Source organism: Theropithecus gelada, chromosome 5 (genome assembly GCF_003255815.1).
Source record: "Theropithecus gelada isolate Dixy chromosome 5, Tgel_1.0, whole genome shotgun sequence".
NCBI classification, from domain to species: Eukaryota; Metazoa; Chordata; class Mammalia; order Primates; family Cercopithecidae; genus Theropithecus; species Theropithecus gelada.
This window is the reverse complement of record NC_037672.1, coordinates 85,351,164-85,371,579: the sequence shown is the minus strand read 5'-3', so window position 1 is coordinate 85,371,579 and position 20,416 is coordinate 85,351,164. Positions and strand designations below refer to the sequence as shown.

Here is a 20,416-nt window from a genome sequence, read left to right as displayed (position 1 = left end):
CACGGTGGTTCGCACCTGTAATCCCAGCAGTTTGGGAGGCCCAGACGGGCAGATCACCTGAGGTCGGAAGTTCGAGACCAACCTGACCAACATGAAGAAACCCCGTCTCTACTAAAAATACAAAATTAGCCGGGCATGGTGGCTCATGCCTGTAAGCCCAGCTACTCGGGAGCCTGAGGCAGGAGACTCGCTTGAACCTGAGAGGCAGAGGTTGCAGTGAGCCGAGATCGTGCCATTGTACTCCAGCCTGGGCACAAGAGTGACACTCTGTCTCAAAAAATAATAATTGTGCTGGACAGGTGCGGTGGCTCACGCCTGTAATCCCAGCACTTTGGGAGGCCGAGGTGGGCAGATTACCCGAAGTCAGGAGTTCGAGACCAGCCTGGCCAACATGGTGAAACCCCATTTCTACTAAATACAAAAATTAGCTGGGTGTGATGGCACACGCCTGTAATCCTACCTCCTCGGGAGGCTGAGGCAGGAGAATTGCTTGAACCTGGGAGGTGGAAGTTGCAGTGAGCCGAGATCGTGCCACTGCACTCCAGCCTGGCGGACAGAGTGAGACTGTCTCAAAAAATAAATAAATAATTGTGCTAAACTGAAATATACTGAAGAGTTCAGTTTAGCAAGATAAAAGGAACCCTCCAGATATTTCTTAGTCAGTTTGAGAAACAATACCTCCTTTGAAAACCACCTCGTGTGCCTTATTTACCATTTATTAGATAATTAGGAGTGACTAGACCATTAGGTTTTGGTTTTAATACTGAGCATTACTAGCAGCTGTGATTCTGGCAGGCTATCTCTGAATAATTTTTTAAAAAGCGAAATACAAGCGGGGCACGCTGACTCATGCCTGTAATCCCAGCACTTTGGGAGGCGGAGGCGGGTGGATCACTTGAGGTCAGGAGTTCGAAACCAGTCTGGCCAACGTGGTGAAACCCCGTCTCTACTAAAAATACAAAAATTAGCCGGGCGTGGTGGCTCACGCCTGTAATCCCAGTTATTTGGGAGGCTGAGACAGGAGAATCGCTTAAATCCGGGAGGCGGGAGGTTGCAGCGAGCTGAGATCGCACTACTACGCTCCGGCCTTAGTGACAGAGACTGTCTCAAAAAAAAAAAAAAAAAAAGGAACTTAAAACAATGGAACCCATTCACGTTCTTCTATCTGTCTTTAATAATCCTGGGTAGTAGTCTGGAGACACTCCTAGTGGAGTTTACTCGGGAGAGGGCGGAGAAATACACGACATGAGCAGTACAGGCTCGTGGTTGACAGCTGGCGGAAGGCTGAGAATCCTCCCCGGAACCTTTGGACTCTGGCGCCCCAGGGGTTCTTCGCGTAGGCTGGCCGGGCTCGGGATTGAAGCCGGAGACGTCAGACGCTAAGGTTGCTTAGGTTGCGGCCCGCGTGGAAGGCTCTCCTCAGCCACCCTGTCCGGCCCGAGGGAATCGCGCAAGTGACGCTTTTTCTGCAGCAATGATATATACCCCGCCGAGCTGTCCGTGTCCTGGTTGGGACCTCTTGGTTTCGCTTGGCTGGGCTCAACCCATCCCGTACGCCTCCGCCCTTCCCTCTTTGCGTGCCCCTGCGAGTTCAGCGAATCCGCTGCAAGAAGCCCTGCATGCGCCAGGTGAGCGGCTGTTGGCGGCGCTGCCGGGGTTGGCGGCTCCCGCGGGTTGCCTACGCCGCGGGGCCTACGTCTCCGTCGGGCGTGCACCTTGGGAGCCACACCTGGGGCCCAGAGCCACCGCTCACCAAGCGGGCACGCGGCGGGAGGGAAGGAAACCGCGGCGCTGGGGATGGAGAGGGGGAAAGTGAAGAAGAAAGAGAAGGAAAAGGAGACGGAGGAGAAAATCAGAGAAAAGGGAAAGGAAGAGAAAGTGAAAAGAAAGGAGGTGGAGCAGAAAATTAAAGAAAAAGAAAAGGAGAAGCAAGAGAAGCAGGAGAGGAGAAAGAGAAAAGAGAAAGAGGAAAAAAGGACAAAGCAAGGGAAGGAGACAAAGAAAGAGAAGGAACAATTTAAGGGACAGGAAGAGGAAGGGGAGAACAAGGACAGCACCTTGACAAGGACCCCGCTCGAGCCGCTGGTAAGAGATCCAGTGTCCAGGACCCCTTGCCCCAAGGCCATTGTCGGCTTTCAGACCCCGGCGCTGTCTCTGTTACGTTGGAGGCCCCCGACCCGCGCGGGAGGGAATGGATCTCAACTGAGGGCTATTTACCTATGGATGAAAGCGATGTGCCAAACCTTGAACGACCCATCGCCAGCCCCTTTTTCCCGGACCCCCTGCCCACCCTCGCCCGTATCGTTACCCCTGTGTCTTAACCTTCGTCGGGTCTAGTGTTGAGGGACAAGTGATCTCGGTCTTAATGGGGACATGGCGAACGGCCCCTCTACTGCCCTTGGATCTGTCCAGCGCGCAACACTAGCGCACAGACCACCTGACCACATTTACAAACCAGTCCCGAACCCTCCCCGCACGCAGGCCCTCTTTGCAGTGAATGCGTTCTTTGTCAGAAGGGGCAGGGTTCCAGAATGCAGGAGGTGTTGGGGACGCTGCAGTTGATGCCTTCATTGTTTTCAGACCACCAGTACCCTGAATGCATGGCGGAAAAGTTTTAACTGACAGGTCTTAAAAACTTGGCATTGTTTGGGTCAGCTGGATGGTCTCTGTGCTCCTGGAGTTCCTGAACTGGCTCCTTGGCTTAGAGCTACGATCTGGTTCTAAACAATTTGAATGATTAACACAGTTGTTGTTTTTTTGTTTTGTTGTTGTTTTTTTTTTTTCCTTTTTTCTTTTTTGTGACAGGGTCTCACTCTGCCGCTCAGGCTGGAGGGATCCTCCCGCCTCAGCCTGGCACCGCCCCCATCTCCCAACCTCAGTGACTGGCACTACAGGCGCACGCCACCATGTCCAGCTAATTTTTGTATTTTTGTGTAGAGATGGAGTTTCGCCATGTAGCCCAGGCTGATCTCAAACTCCTGGGCTCCAGCAATCCGCCTGCCTTGGCCTCCCAAAGTGCTGGGATTACAGGCGTGAGCCACCACGGATTAACAGATATTTGATCTCTGGTAAAACACATACTACATAGACCCATATTTGGCTAAAGGAATAACTTCTGACAAAAAAAAAAAATGGTGTTCAGCATCACATTTTGTGTCTGAACTCTGTTTTACAAATTCAGCTTTCCTTAGTCTCAAGAAGATAAATGTGAGGAAGCCTGAATGCAGAATTTCTAGGTAGGATGGGCGTAGGGACAGCCATGTGGTTGGAAAGGGAACTGGTGTTTTTGTTTTTGTTTTGAGACAGTCTGGCTTTGTCGCCCAGGCTTGAGTACTGTGGCGTGATCTCGGCTCACTGCAACCTCCAACTCCCAGGCTCAAGTCATCCTCCCACCGCAGCCTACCAAGTAGCTGGGAATACAGGTGCACACCACCGTGCCTAGCTAATTTTTGTATTTTTGGTAGAGATGGGGTTTCACCATGTTGCCCAGGCTGGTCTTCAACTCCTGAACTCAAGCGATCCACCCACCTTGGCCTCCTGCCGAGACCAGCTCGGTTGGGGAGACCCTACCCAGTGTCCCTAGAGGAATTAAAGACGCACACAGAAATAGAGGTGCGAAGTAGGAAATCAGGGGTCTCACAGCCTTCAGAGCTGAAATCTCCGAATAAAGATTTACCCACATATTTATTAACAGCAAACCAGTCATTAGCATTGTCTCTATAGATACTAAATTAACCAGAAGTATCTCTTAAGGGAAACAAAGGGATGGGCCGAATTAATTGCAGCTGGAACATGCACTTAAGACACAGATCACTCAGGCTTTTGTTTGTGGCTTAAGAATGCCTTTAAGCAGTTTTCCGCCCTGGGCGGAAACTGTTTCTTGCCCTCATTCCTGTAAACCCACAACCTTCCAGTTTGGGCGTTATGGCCATTATGGACATTTTACATTGCTGCAGAGATTTTGTTTATGGCCAGTTTTGGGGCCAGTTTATGGCCAGATTTTGGGGAGCTTGATCCCAACAGCCTCCCAAAGTGCTGGGATTACAGGCAAGAGCCACTGTGCCTGGCCTGGGAACTGCTTTTTATTCACACTATTTTATAGGACCTAAGATGTCGTTAGTCTAGGTACCACTAAGAAAGAAAAAAAAAGCCGGCACGGTGGCTCACGCCTGTAATCCCGGCACTTTCGGAGGCTAAGGCGGGCAGATCACCTGAGGTCAGGAGTTCCAGAACAGACTGGCCAACATGGCAAAACCCCATCTCTACTAAAAATACAAAAAAATTAGCTGGGCATGGTGGCATGTGCCTGTAATCACAGCTACTCGGGAGGCTGAGGCAGGAAAATCACATGAACCTGGGAGGCGGAGGTTGTAGTGAGCCAAGATCGTGCCACTGCACTCCACCCTAGGCCACAGAGCGAGATTCTGTCTCAAAAATAAATAAATAAAAAAATTCTGCCAATCAAAATATATACTCTCAATTGTCAAAGACATCCTAATTTCAGAGATGTTAAAATGTGGAATGTGGGGGGCGGAATGTGTATCTTAGAATGAATGAAGTGTGTCGGGGTAGGCTGAATGGGGCCTCTGGTGAAGACTGACAGGACATAATCCACTCTTGGCTGCCATTTCTTGGTGCCGGTATTGCTTAAAAACATGCAATTGTAAGCCATCCAATGAAGTCTCCCTTGCCCTTCTTCCTTACCTTGACACACTCTCAGAATGACATCATAACATTTAGATGCAACTGAAGGGAATGGAGAAGAGCCAGGGATGGAAGACACCTATGAAAATACAATTTACTTTTTTTTTTTTTTTATTTTTTTTATTTTGAGACGGAGTCTCGCTCTGTCGCCCAGGCTGGAGTGCAGTGACCGGATCTCAGCTCACTGCAAGCTCCGCCTCCCGGGTTTACGCCATTCTCCTGCCTCAGCCTCCCGAGTAGCTGGGACTACAGGCGCCCGCCACCTCGCCCGGCTAGTTTTTTTTTGTATTTTTTAGTAGAGACGGGGTTTCACCGGGTTAGCCAGGATGGTCTCGATCTCCTGACCTCGTGATCCGCCCGTCTCGGCCTCCCAAAGTGCTGGGATTACAGGCTTGAGCCACCGCGCCCGGCCGAAAATACAATTTACTTTAAGAACCATCAAAGATTTGCTCTAAGAACAAGTAAGTACATTTTTTTTTTTTGAGACGGAGTTTCACTCATGTTGCCCAGGCTGGAGTGCAATGGCACGATCTCAGCTCACTGCCACCGCCACCTCCCAGGTTCAAGTGATTCTCCTGCCTTAGCCTCCTCAATAGCTGGGATTACTAGTATGCGCCACCATGCCCGGCTAATTTTGTATTTTTACTAGAGATGGGATTTCACCATGTTGGTCAGGCTGATCTCAAACTCCTGACCTCAGGTAATCCACCCTCCTCGGCCTCCCAAAGTGCTGGGATTACAGGTGTGAGGCACCGCACCGGCCTACTTTTTTTCAAATTCTGTTATTCACTGTATGGCCTTCATAAATCATGCTCTCTGTACAACTCTTTATGTTAAAGTTTACACCCTGGAAACCACATTTCGGAGCACTCTGAACGATCTTCACACCAGCCTGCTCTTCTGTCCCTCAGTCATTTGCCATAAAAATTCTAAGGCTAATACATTGATAGAATGCTTCTTTCTTTTTTTTTCTTTTCTTTTTTTTGGGGGGGTCGGGGGGAATGGAGTCTCTGTCACCCAGGCTGGAGTGCAGTGGTGTCATCTCAGCTCCTGCAATCTCCACCTCCCAGGTTCAAGCAATTCTCATGCCTCAGCCTCCCGAGTAGCTGGGATTACAGGCATGTGCCACCATGCCCGTCTGATTTTTGTATTTTTGGTAGAGACAGGGTTATGCCGTGATGGCCAGGCTGGTTCCAAAGTCCTGGCCTCAAGTGATCCACCTGCATTAGCTTCCTAAAATGCTGGATGAGAGCCACGACGCCCAGACTAGAATGCTTCTGTCTAAGTTTACTTCAAGTTCATCAGTTTGTTTTTTTGTTTGTTTGTTTGAGATGTTGTCTTGCTGTGTTGCCCAGGCTGGAGTGCAATGGCGCCATCTCGGCTCACTGCAACCTCCGCCTCTGAGGTTCAAGTGATTCTCCTGCCTCAGCCTCCCGAGTAGCTGGGATTACAGGTGCCCACCACTGCACTTGGCTAATTTTTTTTTTTTAGACGGAGTCTTGCTCTCTTGCCCAGACTGGAGTGCAGTGGTGCGATCTCAGCTCACTGCAAGCTCCGCCTCCCAGGTTCACACCATTCTCCTTCTTCAGCCTCTGGAGTAGCTGGGACTACAAGCACCCGCCACCATGCCCGGCTAATTTTTTGTATTTTAAGTAGAGACAGGGTTCCACCGTATTGGCCGGGCTCGTTTCGAACTTGCGACCTCAGGTGATCTGCCTGCCTTGGCCTCCCAAGTTCGTCTGTTTTTAAAACAAATATTAATTTGTGATTGAAACTGGCTTAATAATTTCTATAACCTTTTCATTTAATTGTGATACTTATATTAAAAAGTATAAGAGGGAGGCCTGGTGTGGTGGCTCATGCCTGTAATGCCAGCACTTTGGGAGGCCAAGGTGGGCAGATCACGAGGTCAGGAGTTCGAGACCAGCCTGACCAACATGGTGAAACCCCGTTTGTAGTAAAAATACAAATTGTGGGACCTGGTGGCGTGCTCCTGTAATCTCAGCTACTCGAGAGGCTGAGGCAGGAGAATCGCTTGAACCCAGGAGGCGGAGATTGCAGTCAGCCCAGATCATGCCACTGCACTCCACCCTGGGTGACAGAGCAAGACTCCATCTCAAAAAAAAAAATGTATAAGAGGGAAACCTTGTTCTGAGATCTTACAATCTAGTTATTCAATTGTGAAGACAGGCGAAATTAATAATTGAGACCTTAGATGCTTATGCACTGAGTGGCACAGTCAATACATGCACCACGGAGGTCCCAAGACCCCAAACAAAATGAACTCAGGTGCAGTCTCCAATTCATAGACACGAATTCAAGAAGCAAAATGAAGTCTGAAAATTGGTCCTGTAATCTATAGCACTACTCATAAATGTTGGTAGTGTTTATTTGATAGACTGATCAGGAGTTAGGGGATGGAGGAGGGATGTGAAATTAGTATCACATAATGAACAGCTAATTAGAAAATGTTCATTGGTTGGTATAGTTTGTTCTAGACCTATAAAATATTCGTGAAGTTTTATCCTTTTTTTTTTTGGAGACAGGGTCTCGCTCTGTTCCTCAGGCTGGAGTTCAGTGTGCAGTCTCAGCTCACTGCAACCTCTGCCTCCTGGGTTCAAGTGATTCTTGTGCCTCAGCCTACCAAGTAGCTGGACTTACAGGTGCACGCTACCACACCTGGCTAATTTTTTGTGTTTTTAGTAGAGATGGGGTTTCACTATGTTGGCCAGGCTGGTCTGGAACTTCTGACCTCAAGAGATCCTCCTGCCTCAGCCTCCCAAAGTGCTGGGATTACAGGTGTGAGCCACCTGGCCCGTGAAGTTTTATTCTGGTTACAATTCCAAGAATATTATTGGATTCTACCACAGGCAGGCCCACTGCCAAGACCCAGAAAAATGAGCCCCTGATAGCATGGGCTTATTGATTTATCTTTTGTTTCACAGGAGAAAAACAAGCAAATCCTAGTGCTGGGCCTGGATGGAGCAGGAAAAACCAGTGTCCTCCACTCTCTAGCTTCAAACAGAGTCCAGCATAGTGTGGCACCCACCCAAGGTTTCAATGCAGTTTGCATCAACACTGAAGATGGCCAAATGGAGTTCCTGGAGAGTAAGCTCTCTGTTCCTTAGTTACAAGATAGCCACATTTTATTCTCTCTTAAGCCAGACATGATGTTAGCAACATTGAGTCTTTGTGAAAACTAACACTGAATCAAATGTTCCTAGACTTTTAGAATGGATGTGTACTTTAATACCCAGGTACAGTCTGGGGGGAATCACTTTTTGCTTTTTTGATGTTCTCCTTTTTACAGTAGTGGTGATAAAGGGGGAGTTTAGAGGAAGGCTTTAGCACTCCCTCCTATAATCTCCTGTAATCAGCCTTCTTCCCACACTGCTGCAAATGAGCATACAATCTAAGTTTAAGTACAGTGTGCTTGCTTCTCTGTAAATAAAATTATAGACAAGCTCCAAACCTCTTCTTCTAAATAGATGGCAGTCCACAGGCCCCTACTGGATAGTAATTCTGGAGTCACCACCTCTAAATATTACTCTCTCCTGAAGTTGGGTCAAGTCCTCTTGTCTTCTCTTTACACATTCATCCATTCTCATGGCATTAAATACCATCTATATGCTAATGGCTCCCAAATTTATCTATCCAGCCCAAACATATCCAAGTCCTCAAACCTAACAAGGGAAAAACAAAATGCTTGATTTTTCCCATATCTGTTCCTTTCCCTGTAATCTTCTGGTCAGTAAATGGCTCCATACCCATCAGGTTGCTCTAGCCAGAAACCTGAGAGTCACCCTTGACTCCTCCTTTTGCATCCCCACCTCCAGTCCACAAGTAAAACACTATGAATTTTGCCAGCTCCAACGCATCTCTCAAATGCATTGGTTACATCCTTTCTACTGCCTCTATGCAAGTTGGAACCTCAATCATCTATTACTTAGATTATTATAGTCACCTTTTTACTTTGGCTTTTATCTGTTTATGAAGAGCAGTATTTTAACACATACTTATCATTTGCTAACTTAAAACTCTTCAGTGGAGATCTCATCCTTGTAATAAAATCAAAAGTCTTTATTATGGCCCATGAGGCTCTTCATAAACTGCCTCCTTCCTAACCTTACCTCACCCCAGGCTTATTGTACTCCTTTCTTTCTCTCCTTTTACAAGAGCTTTCTTGGGTGTGCCTTTTGTCAGACATACTACTACCCCTGCTCTTCCCGTGATGGCTTGCTCCTCAACCTTCAGGTATTAGCTTACATGGCCCCATAAAATCAATCATTCTTTTTTATTTTATTTTATTTTATTTTTTGAGACAGAGTCCTGCTCTGTCACCCAGGCTGGAGTGCAGTGGTGCAATCTGAGCTCACTGCAACCTGTGCCTCCTGGGTTCAAGCGATTCTGTCGCCTCAGTCTCATGAGTAGCTGGGATTACAGGCACACACCATCATGCCCGGCTAATTATTTTCTATTTTTAGTAGAGACGGGGTTTCACCATGTTGGCCAGGCTGGTCTCGAATTCCTGACCTCAGGTTATCCACCCACCTTGGCCTCCCAAAGTGCTCGGATTACAGGCGTGAACCACTGCACCCAGCCCATAAAATCATTCTTTCTAAGTATGTTCCCCAATGCTGTTTGCTTCCTCCATAGGTTTTTAATAACATTCACTATTTATTTTTATTTGTTTTTGATCTGTCCACCCAACTAGATGGTAACTTTTGCTATACTTGTTTTGTTCAACAGTATATACCCAATGTCTGGCAAATAGTACATATTCAACAAAAATGCATTAAGTGCTAACTGTGTTCCCAATTTTTATCATAATCATCAATATCCTGAAGAGGAATAGCAGTTTACACTTGCAACCTTTAAGTTTTAAAATGTGTATCTTCACAGTGGCTATATTAAGCCATCAATTCAGGTAAGTTTTCATAATGCCACAGGCATAGCTTCTAAGGAGGCTTTTTTTAGGATGCAGCATCCAGTGGTATTCAGTGATATAAACCTGTATGGGCTGCTATGCTATCGTGTAACACTTGGAGTATGTTGGGGATTGGTGGGAGGTGAAGTTTTATTGTATAAGCCTATTTGTAGAAATGATATATTCACATATAATTTTGCCTATATCTCTTCATCAACATTCTACAGATCATCTTAATCTTTAAAAAAAATTCTTTTAGTTTATGCACTAAAAAGTCGTGGCAAAAATAAATGGAGAGATTTCAGTTCCTATTATAGTTTTTGAAGGGCCTTTCTGTGACAAAACCACAAATCCTGGTAAAAATTTATTTTTTAAAGCATTGATGAACTTGCAACAAGTAAGACAAATTTGCAAGGCTACCTGCTTTACTCTTCCTGCCCTTTCCCTCCTTCCAAAGAAAGAAAAATAAAACAACTCATGAGTTGAAACTGGAGTGACAGCCACAGTAGATAAGCAAATGAAAAAGTGGTGTTATCTAGAGGCACATACCAGTATTTAATCTGCAGTGGGCCTGAGACAAAATAGGAAAGCACTAAGATGCCTGCATGACATGAGGGCCCCTGGAAGAGTGCTAACATGCTCCCAGTCAGTAGCTCCCCCAGTTTCTAATTCTGGAGCAAAGACCCCCAGGATTCTCATAAATTAAGATTAATCAAATATGAGTTCAGGCTAGGCATAGTGGCTCACAACTGTAATCCTAGCACTTTGAGAGGCCAGGGCAGGTGGATTGCTTGAGTCCAGGAGTTTGAGAACAACCTGGGCAACATGGCAAAATCCTACCTCTACAAAAAATACAAAAAATGAGCTGAGCATGGTGGTGCATGCCTGTAGTCCCAGCTACTCTGGAGGCTGAGGCAGGAGGATCGTTTGTGCCCAGAAGGCAGAAGTTGCAGTGAGCCGTGATCATGCCTCTGTATTCCAGCCTGGGCAACAGAGTGAAACCATGTCTCAAAAAAGAAGATGACAAAATCTACTGATCAAAACTAGCATTTAAAGCATTTATAATCTTAAATGCTTATAGCTGAAAACGTATAGGTTAAATATGCAATGTAAATTAGGTAAAAGAACAACAGAATAAAACCAAAGAGGTTGAGGGAGAGATGATAAAGACATGAAGTGAATGAAATTGATAAAGACACAGTAGCAAAGATCAGCAAAGTCAAAAGTTAGTTCCTTGAATAGATAAACAAAATAGACAAATTTCTGGTGAAATTCATTAAGGAAAATCTGGAAACCACAAATAAGTAATGTCATGAAGGAAAAAGAGCATATCATTCATTAAGATGACAAGAGTATAATACCTGTGTTAACAAATTTGTACCAATAGATATAAAGTCCTGGATAAGTGGAAAAAATCCTCCAAATATGTGTCTTAGGAAAATGGACTCAAGAAGAAATAGGAATATTGAATAATTTAAAGCTTCTAAAGAAATCAATAGCAAAAAATCATCCTATAATGAAAAACACCCAATCAGTTGGTTTATAGGTGGGCTCTTATCAATCTTAATCTTACATAAATTCTTTCAGAGAATAGGGGAAAAAAAGAAATGCTCTCCAACTCACGGTATGAGGTCACTGTATATCCAAACCAGCAAAGAGTATGAGAAATGGAAATGCAGAAATCTGAACAAAATTGTAGTAAACTAAATTCAGTTACTATATTAGAGAGATAGTATATCACCAGATGAGTTTCTCCAAGAATGAAAGGTTGGTTTAACATTTGAAAAATAGCCAGGTGTGGTGACTTATGCCTGTAACTCCAGCACTTTGGGAGGCCAAGGGGGGCGGATCACTCACTTAAAGTCAGGAGTTCAAGACCAGCTTGGCCTAACATGGTGAAACCCTGTCTCTATTACAAAGACAAAAATTAGCCGGGCATGGTGGCAGGTGCCTGTAATCCCAGACACTCAGGAGTAGCTGAAGCAGGAGAATTGCTTCAACCCGGGAGGTGGAGGTTGCAGTGAGCCAAGATCGTGCCACTGCTTTCCATCCGGCCTGGATGACAAGAGCAAAACTCCATCTCAAAAAAAAAAAAAAAAATTTCATTCAACATTATACAAGAGGTTCTAGTCAGTTTGAGAAAAAGAAATAAAAGGCATAAGAATTAGAAAGGAAGAAATAAAACAATACTTATTTACAAGTTATATGATTGTCTTCAAAGAAAGCCTAAAACACCCTTCAAATTATTAGAAATGATAAGAGCTTGGCAAGACAACTGTATATAACAATATAAAATTAATTGTATTTCTATTACCCAGCAGCATGCAGCCATTTTCAATAGCAACAAAAGATAGGAATAAACCAACCAAAAAAATGTGTCTATCTATACAGAGAAAATCTGTAGATGTCATTGAATAACACTGAAAGACCTAAATAGATAGAGACATAATACAGTTTTCATGAATAGGTAGACATTATATCAAAAAAAATTAATTCTCCCCAAATTGACGTTTAGATACAATTCAATTCCAATCAATAGCTCAACAAGATTTTTTAAAAAGAGTTTGACAAGCTGAGGCTAAAATTGACATGGGTGAGCAAAGGAGTAAAGAAAGTCAAGACACTCGAAGAAATTAGTAAGAAAGATGGACTTGTCCTGTCAAGTATCAAATTTTATTATAAAGCTATGAAATTAAAATGTGTGGTGTTGGCACAAGAATGAACAGAATGACCAAAGGAACAGACTAGAGAGTCCACTGGGGAAACTATTCAATAAATGGTGCAGGGACAACATGGAATAAAAATGAAATTAGTTTCCTGTCTCCTATGCATACAAATGTATACATCAATTTCCGATAGATAAAAGCCAAATGTAAAAAGCTTTGTGGAGAAAATATAGACTATCCTTATGACTTCAGGATAGAGAAAGATTTTTTAAACAGGATACAAAAAATAATAACCATAAGAAAGATGGATAAATGTAACTACATTAAAATGGAAAACATCTGTTCATTAAAAAGATGCCACAAAACAGGAGAAGATACATGCAACACATCCAAGCAAATGCCTAGTATCCAGAATATATAAAGAACTACAAATAAAAACAACATAAAAACATTGGCAAAAGACATGAATAACATTTCACATAAAACAAATTAGAAGTGAACATATGAAAAATACTCAACTTGATCAGTAAGTAGAATTCAAATTAGGCAAAAAAAAAAAAAAAGAAATCTGATAATATCAAGTTTTGAAGAGGATGTGTGGCCGGGTGCAGTGGCTCACGCCTGTAATTCCAACACTTTGGGAAGCCAAGGTGGGTGGATCACTGGAGTTCAAGGGTTCAAGACCAGCCTGGGCAACATGGCGAAACCCCAGCTCTACAGAAAATACAAAATTAGCCAGGCTCAGTGGCTTGTGCTTGTAGTCCCAGCTACTGGTGAGACTGAGAAAGGAGGATCGCTTGAGCCCAGAAGGTGGAGGTTGCAGTGAGTGGAGATTGCACCACTGCCCTCCAGCCTGGATGACAGAGCACAACCTTGTCTCAAGGAAAAATAAAATAAAAATAAAAAGAGGATGTGGATATAGAGGAAACTTATTGGCTATTAGCTGTTGGCAGTGTGTGTATTGGTACCAACTTCTTTGGAAAATAATTTGGCATATTTGGCATTAGTTCCATGCTTAGATAACTGGAGAAACTCTTGCTTGTACGGACCTCAGGAGACAAATACAAAAATGTTTATAGCACCATTGTTTATTGCAGCAAGAAATGAGGAACAACCCAAACATCCACTGATGTTTTAACTTAGTGTGTTAAAACCATATGAGTTACTTAGAAGGTCACACAGCACTATTTTAACAAATTAAAAACACAAAATACTTCAAAGAATGAGTAGCCTACCTCTGTACAAAGGAAGCCAAAGGGAAGGCAAAGATCCTTTCTTGTTAGCATTTAAAATACTTTTGTTAAGTTCTTGAAACAGAGGTCCAAAAAGTTTTTCTGTCAAGGACTACATAGGAACTAATTTATGCTTTGCAGGCCACCTGCTCTCTATTGCAGTCACTCAACTCTGTCTTGAGAAAGCAGTCATAGACAATATGTTCTATATGTTCAATGTTACTATAAAACTTTATTTCTGGGCACCAAAATCTAAATTTGATATAATAGTCCTGTGTTAGAAAATGTTATTCTACCTTTTTTTTTTCCTCCAGTATTTAGACATGTAAAAGCTATTTTTACCTAGTGAGCTGTACAAAAATAGGCAGTTGGTCAGATTTGAACTGTGGGCCATGGTTTGCCAATACTCCTCCTAGGACAAAAATGAAAACAAAATCCATTGTATATATGTTATTATCATTAACCAAAAAGTTTATTCTGGGAAGAATCAGCAGGATGAAGTAATCAAAAGACATTTTTTTTTTCTGAAGCAAATATTCCTGAATACCCACAGGATCATGTTAACTCTGTGCAATATTAAGAGGAGAAGTTATTTCTAGGATTTTGACAAAGGAAAAAAATTGTGCAAGTGAGACTAGCCAATGAATTCAGTTCATTTAAAATTTATTTTAATGTGTATTTTATCCTACCATCCTTTTCTAGTCTTAATTATTTTAGTAGCATACTCCCATTTTCTTTTTCTTTTTCTTTCCTTTTTTTTTTTTTTTTTTTTTTTTTTTTTAAGATAGGTGGGGTCTCGCTCTGGAGTGTGGTGGCGCAAATACAGCTCACTGTAGCCATGTTCACGCCACTGCACTTCCTGGGCTCAAGTGATCCTCCTGCTTCAACCTCCCTAGTCGTTAGCACCACAGGCATACACCACCACACTGGCCCATTTTTTAGTTTTTATTTTTGTAGAGACAGAGCCTCACCCTGTCGCCCAGGCTGGTCTTGAACTACTGGGCTCAAGCAGTCCTCCTGCCTCAGGCTCCCAAAATGTTGAGATTACAGGCGTGAGCAACTGTACCTGGCCTTACTCCCATTTTCTGAGCTATAACTGATAAAGATGCAGTGGCTGACATGGCTGCTGTGGACAATGGGATCAGGAGACATCCCCTGTAGTATTTCGCATCTCTCTGCTGATCCTTTGTGATACAGTAATGAATGAACCACTTGTGATGGTTCTTCTCACCAACCAGTTCCCCACTAACATGCCTCTGGTCCCTCTGAGGACTGGGTACACTCTAACACGGTGATATTTTATCAAAACACCTGTCCTGTGTTCAGAAATCTGGATGTGCCCTCCCTGCTCCCAGGGTGGGTGCTTCTGTAATTTTGTGTGTGTGTGTCTTCTTCCTCTACTATTCTCTGTAGTTGGTGGCAGTGAACCTTTTCGGTCCTACTCGGAAACATACCTATCCAAGGGATTGCTGCTTATCTTTGTGGTGGATTCAGCAGATCACAGCCGATTACCTGAAGCCAAGAAATACCTTCATCAGCTAATTGCGGCAAACCCAGTACTTCCTCTGGTTGTGTTTGCAAACAAACAGGTAAAAATCTGTGCAAATATAAATTGTACTCAGTAGTTTTGTATTTAATACAAAAAATGTATATGTGTAATAGCTAGTCAACAATAAGCTATATATTTAATTCAGTTTATGTTTATTAGAGCTCTTGGATTATAAACACCTTGAAGGTAGAGACTATTATTCATCTTTGTGTTCCTTGTAATACCTAGTATACTGTCTTGTGGATGCTAGGAATTCAACAGATGTGTGTTGAACTTACTTCAATAAATACATGTTAATTGTTAAATTCGATTCAACAAAATATGAGTGGCTACCATGTATAAAGAAATCGTTTTGCTTTAGATCAATCAGACTGAGCCGAATTTACTCTACACATGCATTAAAAATATTAAATATATGTGGAGAATTTGGAACCCTTGTATACTGTCAGTGAGAATGTAAAATTGCAGAGCTGCTATGGAAAACAGTAACATGGTTCCTCAAAAGAATCAAAAATAGAGGCTAGGCGCGGTGGCTCACACCCATAATCCCAGCACTTTGGGAGGCCAAGGGTGGGGGATCACAAGGTCAGGAGATTTTGACCATCCTGGCTAACACGGTGAAACCCCGTCTCTACTAAAAATGCAAAAGATTAGCCAGGAGTGGTGGCGGGGGCGCCTGTAGTCCCAGCTACTCGGGAGACTGAGGCAGGAGAATGGCGTGAACCTGGGAGGCGGAGGTTGCAGTGAGCCAAGATAGCGCCACTACACTCCAGCCTGGGTGACAGAGTAAGACTCCGTCTCAAAAAAAAATCAAAAATAGAATTCCCTTATGATGCAGCAATTCCACTTCTGGGCATACAGTGAAAAGAATTAAAAGCAGGGACTCAAACTGATATTTGTATGTTTGGCTGTTTTATGTTTCTTTATGTTTTATATTGTTTTGTTTTATATATTTTATGTTTTTTGTGATATGTTCATAGCAGCATTACTCATAACAGCCAAAAATGGAAGCTACCCAAAATAAATGGATATATAAAATACGGTATACACATGCAAAGGGATTTTTTTTTTTTTTAAGACAGCATTCTGCTCTAGCACCCAGGCTAGAGTGTAAGTGGTGTGATCTCAGCTCATTACCTCCTGGGTTCAAGTGAGTTGCTTGCCTCAGCCTCCCAAGTAGCCAGGATTACAGGCATGCACCACCACTCCCGATTCTTTCTTTCTTTCTTTCTTTCTTTATTTTTTTGAGACAGCGTCTTGCTCTGTCTCCCAGGCTGGAGTGCAATGGCGCAATTTTGGCTCACCACAACCTCCACCTCCCGGGTTCAAGTGATTCTCTGCCTCAACCTCCTGAGTAGCTGGGACTACAGGCACATGCCACCACGCCCGGCTAATTTTTGTATTTTTAGTAGAGACAGAGTTTCTCCATGTTGGCCATGCTGATCTCGAACTTTTGGCCGCAAGTGATCCACCCACCTGGGCCTCCCAAAGTGCTGGGATTACAGGCGTGAACCACCGCACCCAGCCACAATGGGATATTGTTCAGCCTTAAAAGGGAAGGAAATTCAGACACATGTCCCGACATGGATGAACCTTGAGAACATTATGCTAAGTGAATAAGTCAGTCACAAAAGGGTAAATACTATCTGATTCCATTTATATCAGGTACCTAGAGTTGTCAGATTCATAAAAATAGAAAGTGGAGTGGTGATTTCCATGAGTTGGGGGAGGGAGGAATATGCAGTTATCATTTAATGGATACAGAGTTTCAGTTTTGCAGATAAAAGTTTTGGAGATGGATGGCGGTGATAGTTGCATAACATTGTGAATACACTTAATGCCACTGAACTGTACACTTAAAAATGGTTAAGGAGAAAAATTTTGTGATATGTATTTAACACAATAAAAATTGAAAAACAATTTAAACATCTATAATATTATAATGCTAAAGTCCCTTTCTCAATTGTTAGGTTTGCCAATCATAGAAGAGCTCAATTCCTGACTTTTCTCCTACTACTTCTATGGGTGAATGTATATGGAAGTAAACTAAGTAATTAAAAATGATGACCTCAAATAGGAGCCTATGTTAAAGTCCAGTACAGAAGCTAGTCCAGCAGACTCTGTCTCAAAAGAAAATTTAAAAAAAGAGAGAGGGATGCTTTTATTGTTTTGTTTTTAAGTGGAGCATCTTAAGTACCACAAACTACAAAGATTTAGATCATGGTACATGTAAGTGAGCTGTATAGTATTCCATAGCATTAATATGCCAAAATGTTATCGTTTTCTTACTGCTGGGAATTTGAATTATTTCCAATTTTTTATTGTTCTTAATGGTGCTGCCAGTGAGCCTTCATGTATGTGTCTGTTTGAGGATGTGTATGAACATTTTGCTGGTGGATATGCCTAAAATAATTGCTGGGATTTTGGATTTGTACATATTCTGTTTTATTAGATATCACCAAGTTACTTTCCAAAGATGTTGCGCCAATTTATTCTTCCACCAGCAGAATATGACAGTTTTTGCAGCTCTACATCCTTGTCAATACTTGGTATTGTCAGACTTTTTCATTTTTGCCAGTCTGATGGGTGAACTTGTTTTTTATTATTCTAATGTTCATTTCCTTAACTACTTGTGAGTTTGAACATTTTTTCAGAAGTTTATTAGTTATTGGTCTCCACATCTGTAAATTGCCTATGAATATGTTTTCCCAAATTGCTACTAGGGTGTTTATCTTTCTTATTTTAGTTGTAGGAGTCTTTCATATCATTTGGAAAAATAATCCTTTGTTAGTTATGTGCATTACAATTATCTTTCCCAGCATCCTGGTGGCTTATCATTTTACTTTGCTTACTTTTATACAGAATATTTTCTTCCCTCCCCTCCCCTCCTCTCCCCTCTTTTCTTTTCTTTTTTTTCCTTTTTTCTTTTCTTTTTTTTTTTTTTGACAGAGTCTCACTCCATCACCCAAGCTGGAGCTCACTGCAAACTCTACCTCCCAGGCTTAAGCGATTCTCCCACCTCAGCCTCCCAAGTAGCTGGGACTACAGACAGGAGCTACCACACCCGGCTAATTTGCATTTTTTGTAGAGATAGGTTTTCGTCATGTTGCCCAGGCTGGTCTCAAACTACGAGGCTCAAGCAGTCTACCTGCCTCGGCCTCCCAAAGTGCTGGAATTACAGGCGTGAGTCACTGCGCTCGGACTTTTTTTTTTTTTAAACAGGGTCTCACTTTGTTGCCTGGAGTGCAGTATAGTGGCATGATCATAGCTCAATGCAGCCTCAACCTCCCCAGGCTCAGGTGATCCTCCTCCCTCAACCTCCCTAGTAGCTGGGATTACAGGTGTGCACCACCATGCCCAGCTAATTTTTTTTTGGCATTTTTTGTGGAGATGGGATTTCACCATGTTTCCCAGGCTGGTCTTGAACTCCTGGGCTCAAACAGTCTGCCCACCTCAGCCTCCCAAAGTGTTGGGATTACAGATGTGAGCCACTGCATCCGAGTGATTTTCATTTTTAATATTCAAATTTATCAATACTGTGCCTTATGGTTTGTATCCATTATCTTCATCAAATTGAATAAACAGAGCCATTTGTTATCACATTTATAGCTTTTATTGGGCCTTAATGATAAAAGATTTGAATATCCTAGTTTAAGATTAATGCATCTTTGTTTATATTCCTTGGCCAAAATATTTGGTCCAAGCTTTTAGGTGACTCACTGGTTCAAGTTATTACATAAGGGTTTTCAAAAAGTCATCTTACCATCTTTACTCTTTGGGTTATGACCTCTATTAAGGCACATACAGGAAAGTGTGGAATAAACCAGATATTTTTCCTGATGTGCTTTATCATTACAGAGAGCTCCTTCTCCCATCCATCACCCTCCCTCCCTCCCTCTCCTATTTCTTCCTCTTCAACTCCACCAGTGAATTTATTAACCCGAGACATCATTCACATGTTAATGGATCCATTAACACTGTTCAAAAAGTTAGCATAGGCTCTAAACAAATTCAGGTTTCAAACAGGCAACTACCAATATCTGGAGAGGTAATCAACTCCAGCTAAGTACCGTGGACAGCACATCAGGAAAAGCCCCACAGGCTCCAAGTGATAGAATTTGATAGGTTCGGGACATGCACAGCGGCCCATGCCTATAATCCCAGTACTTTGGAAGGCCGAGGCAGGTGGAACACCTGAGGTCAGGAGTTGGAGACCAGCGTGGCCAACATGGTGAAAACCCGTCTCTACTAAAAATAGAAAAATTAGCTGGGTGTGGTGGCATGCACCTGTAATCCCAGCTACTTGGGAGGCTGAGGCAGGGGAATCGCTTGAACCTAGGAGGCAGAGGTTGCAGTGAGGCAATGAGCCGAGATTGTGCCACTGCACTCCAGTCTGGGTGACAGGGTGAGACTCCGTCTCAAAAAAAAAAAAAAAAAAAAAAAAAAAAAAAAGATAGGTTCATATTGATACAGGAAAAAAAAAAAAAGGCACAATATTAGGTTATTTCCAAAGATTTAAAAATGATCTTCTAAAACTTAGGCGGAATGCTATGAAATAACAAAAAGCCATTTACAAACGCAATTTTAGAAGTGAAAAAACTTTCACAAAGGACTGGAAAACTATAGCTGAATCTGTGTATTTATGAAAGGGAATGTCACAGGTCATTTGCTTAAATAATTCTTGGCGTATGAGAGTTAAAGATGTATGTTTTGACCTTGCCATTTCCATCATAAGGAGGTTTTGGCCCTGGCATGCGGCCTAAGCACAGGCTTCCTGTCTTCCCCTCTCTGCCTCTTGCTGTGGCTTTCCCTCTTCCAAGACTCCCCCATCTCTTTCCCTGTCTCTCCTCTGAGCCTCCTTTTCCCACTGCACCTTGTCTGAATCTGTTCTCTCTCCATTCCCTTCTCTGTCTTCCTCTACTCCCCAAAATTGGTCGAGGATTTTTTTGTTCAATAGAAATAATGAGCACAAAAGAAAACTCACGGCCGGGCGCGGTGGCTCAAGCCTGTAATCCCAGCACTTTGGGAGGCCGAGACGGGCGGATCACGAGGTCAGGAGATCAAGACCATCCTGGCGAACACGGGAAACCCCGTCTCCACTAAAAAATACAAAAAAACTAGCCGGGCGAGGTGGCGGGCGCCTGTAGTCCCAGCTACTCGGGAGGCTGAGGCAGGAGAATGGCGTAAACCTGGGAGGCCGAGCTTGCAGTGAGCTGAGATCCGGCCACTGCACTCCAGCCTGGGTGACTGAGCGAGACTTCGTCTCAAAAAAAAAAAAAAAAAAAAAAAAAAAAAAAAAACCACGGGGGCGGGGGGGGGGGGCCAAACCCGTAAACCC

The 20,416-nt window shown here is 43.2% G+C and overlaps 1 protein-coding gene across 1 annotated transcript in view; it reads left to right on the top strand.

The window, feature by feature from the left end:
* Window positions 1-1,712: 1,712 nt before the first annotated feature.
* ARL9 (ADP ribosylation factor like GTPase 9) overlaps window positions 1,713-20,416 on the top strand; it is a 19,913-nt gene continuing 1,209 nt past the window's right edge. Inside the window, exons 1-3 of the mRNA XM_025386281.1 lie at window positions 1,713-2,085; window positions 7,650-7,812; window positions 14,943-15,118. Of these exons, the coding sequence (XP_025242066.1) occupies window positions 1,798-2,085; window positions 7,650-7,812; window positions 14,943-15,118 (627 nt within the window). The 5' untranslated portion in view covers window positions 1,713-1,797. The remainder of the gene's footprint in view (window positions 2,086-7,649; window positions 7,813-14,942; window positions 15,119-20,416) is intronic.